Genomic DNA, 3,592 nt, shown 5'->3' with positions numbered 1-3,592 from the left:
AAGCAGGACGAGCAGGAACACAAGCAGGACGAGCAGGAACACAAGCAGGACCAGCAGGAACACAAGCAGGACGAGCAGGAACACAAGCAGGACGAGCAGGAACACAAGCAGGACGAGCAGGAACACAAGCAGGACGAGCAGAAACAGCCATGGCCTCTGCCAGTCTGACCGTGGCACCTTTGGCTTGGTATGACCGTGGTGTTCATGGTGTTTCTGCTTCAGGTTCACAGAGGGATCAAAGGTGTGGTCAGAGATCTTCAGGGTCGTCCCATCGCCAACGCAACGGTTTCTGTGGAGGGCATCAACCACGACGTGAAAACTGGTGCGTTTACAAGTCCAGAGACAATAATGTCCATTTGTTAAATGACGAGTTATAGTTGTTTTAGTGTTTCTACTACGTTCTGTTATTATTCATTACTTTTAATTATGATTTATGTTAATATTGTTTTATATAAATACATATGTTTTAGATTGTCTTTCATTAACAGTTACATGAAACCAGGTCTAAACCAGGACTAAACCAGGAATAAACCAGGAATAAACCAGATCTAAACCAGATCTAGTCTTGTCCCGGTGTAGACCTAGTCCTAGTATAGTCCAGGTTTTGTCCAGTCCAGGTCTGGTCCAGGTCTGGTCCAGGTCCAGGTCCAGGTCCAGGTTCAGGTCCAGGTCCAGGTCTGGTTCTGGTTCTGTTCCTGGTCTGCTCCAGGTTTGGTCTAGGTCTGGTCCTGGTCTGCTCCAGGTTTGGTCCTGGTCTGGTCCTGGTCTGGTCCATGTCTGGTCCAGGTCTGGTCCATGTCTGGTCCATGTCTGGTCCAGGTCTGGTCCTGGTCTGGTCCATGTCTGGTCCATGTCTGGTCCAGGTCTGGTCCTGGTCTGGTCCATGTCTGGTCCAGGTCTGGTCCAGGTCTGGTCCATGTCTGGTCCAGGTCTGGTCCAGGTCTGGTCCAGGTCTGGTCCTGGTCTGGTCCATGTCTGGTCCAGGTCTGGTCCAGGTCTGGTCCTGGTCTGGTCCATGTCTGGTCCAGGTCTGGTCCTGGTCTGGTCCATGTCTGGTCCAGGTCTGGTCCAGGTCTGGTCCATGTCTGGTCCAGGTCTGGTCCAGGTCTGGTCCATGTCTGGTCCAGGTCTGGTCCAGGTCTGGTCCATGTCTGGTCCATGTCTGGTCCAGGTCTGGTCCTGGTCTGGTCCATGTCTGGTCCAGGTCTGGTCCAGGTCTGGTCCTGGTCTGGTCCATGTCTGGTCCAGGTCTGGTCCTGGTCTGGTCCAGGTCTGGTCCATGTCTGGTCCATGTCTGGTCCAGGTCTGGTCCTGGTCTGGTCCATGTCTGGTCCAGGTCTGGTCCAGGTCTGGTCCAGGTCTGGTCCTGATCTGGTCCATGTCTGGTCCAGGTCTGGTCCTGGTCTGGTCCATGTCTGGTTCTAGTCTGGTCCTGGTCTGGTCTAGGTCTGGTCCTGGTCTGGTCTAGGTCTGGTCCAAGTCTGGTCCTGGTCTGGTCCATGTCTGGTCCAGGTCTGGTCCATGTCTGGTCCATGTCTGGTCCAGGTCTGGTCCTGGTCTGGTCCATGTCTGGTCCAGGTCTGGTCCAGGTCTGGTCCAGGTCTGGTCCAGGTCTGGTCCATGTCTGGTCCAGGTCTGGTCCTGGTCTGGTCCAGGTCTGGTCCTGGTCTGGTCTAGGTCTGGTCCATGTCTGGTCCAGGTCCGGCCCTGGTCCAGCCCACTTTCCCTGATGGTTCTGAGATGATAAAGACCTTCTTGACCTCTGTGCCGTCCAGCTGCCGGGGGCGATTACTGGCGCCTGCTGAACCCGGGCGAGTACCGCGTGTGGGCCCGGGCCCAGGGCCACGGCTCCAGCTCCAGGAGGTGCGAGGTGGGCTACGACCCGGGGCCCACGCGCTGCGACTTCACCCTGACCAGAACCAACCTGTCGCGCATCCGAGAGATCATGGAGAGGTTCAACAAGCAGCCAATCAGGCTCAAGCCGCCGCCGCCGCACGGGCCAATCAGGGAGCGGGGGAGGAGGGAGGGGCGGGACTAGTATCAGGGGGATAGTAGAGAGGAAGAATGGCAGTATTTTGTGTCTCAGTGTGTATTTATGACACGGGAGCCAAAAAAGATGAATGTACAGGGCAAAAGATGGAAACATGTTACGCAAACGTGACATTTTATTGCATCGTTCCCTCGTCAAAAACAAATCTAGAGTTGTATTTATACAAAAGACAATTAATCCTGTCCGATTTTGAAAATTTTACCTTGAAAAAACAGACTTAAGTTTTGTCTATTGTGAATTTCAGGCGTGGAATTTTGCAGTGTAGGTTTTTTCAACGTGTTTTTCTCCAAAACAAAAAAATACAGCAGTTAAATATTGAATGTATCTGATTTAAATTCAGAGTGTAACGTTTGCAGGGAATTGAACAAAAAAACAAAGAAAATCTTGGCATTTTGAGTCTGTGACGTTTTTCATTGCGATTTTTCACACTCGAAGGCTAAAAAACGTATCGATGTTTAACTTCATGAATGCTGTTGGCGAGCTCGCACGACTGCTCTGAGCCTCACAAATCACTCCGTTTCAATTACCAAAATTTTGAGTTTTACACCAAAAATACAAATCCAGTTGTGTTTTTGAAGGGGGAATATTAAAAGATCAATAGAGTCAATGTAGCGTGACATGTCTCCTTTAGAATTCATGCCAACGTTGAGGAATTCATTTAACATTTTAAGTTTAGCACAGGAAATCCAGAGGTCAAGTTTGGAAAGCCGGAACAACAATATCCACAATTTAAAGTTGATTCGATGTCACTTTTGCATCATAAATCCATATTTTCTGCACTTAGACGTTTGTGAATGTTGCATTTGACTCTGACCTTTTCATGTGTCATTAGATTTTTAAATATTTTTGCAGAAGATTAAATGAAAATTATATTGATATTGTTTTATATAAATAAATGTATCGTGCTTAAGGTTTTGCCTGAGTCTTTCATTCATCAACCAGGCCTAAACCAGGCCTAAACCAGGACTAAACCAGGACTAAACCAGGCCTAAACCAGGCCTAAACCAGGACTAAACCAGGCCTAAACCAGGCCTAAACCAGGACTAAACCAGGACTAAACCAGGACTAAACCAGGCCTAAACCAGGCCTAAACCAGGACTAAACCAGGCCTAAACCAGGTCTAAACCAGGACTAAACCAGGACTAAACCAGGACTAAACCAGGACTATACCAAGCCTAAACCAGGACTAAACCAGGACTAAACCAGGCCTAAACCAGGACTAAACCAGGACTAAACCAGGCCTAAACCAGGCCTAAACCAGGACTAAACCAGGCCTACACCAGGCCTAAACCAGGTCCAAACCAGGTCCAAACCAGGTCTAAACCAGGTCTAAACCAAGCCTAAACCAGGTCCAAACCAGGTCTAAACCAGGTCTAAACCAGGACAAGTGCAATATAAAAAACGTATTGAAAAAAACACGAGATTAAGATCCAAACATGCCTTATTTGGGCTCAATTCCATCTGTTTCCTGGGCGGGCTGATGTTATTAGTCCCAGTGAGGGGAGGAGCCTATTGTACATGTTTTGAGTGGGCGGGGAAACC

The 3,592-nt window shown here is 49.2% G+C and overlaps 1 protein-coding gene across 1 annotated transcript in view; it reads left to right on the top strand.

Annotated features, from left to right (window-relative positions):
• The window catches only part of cpxm2 (carboxypeptidase X (M14 family), member 2), a 45,933-nt gene extending 43,895 nt beyond the window's left edge, over nt 1-2,038 (top strand). The window contains 2 exon segments of the mRNA XM_072456816.1: nt 223-322; nt 1,776-2,038. Of these exon segments, the coding sequence (XP_072312917.1) occupies nt 223-322; nt 1,776-2,038 (363 nt within the window).
• The last annotated feature ends 1,554 nt before the right edge of the window (nt 2,039-3,592 follow it).

The sequence above is a fragment of the Eucyclogobius newberryi genome, unplaced genomic scaffold, assembly GCF_026437365.1.
Source record: "Eucyclogobius newberryi isolate DKJ021-1_F unplaced genomic scaffold, fEucNew1.0.hap1 SCAF_20, whole genome shotgun sequence".
Lineage (NCBI taxonomy): Eukaryota > Metazoa > Chordata > Actinopteri > Gobiiformes > Gobiidae > Eucyclogobius > Eucyclogobius newberryi.
The sequence above is the reverse complement of the archived record's forward strand: the minus strand, read 5'-3'. Positions and strand labels throughout refer to the sequence as shown.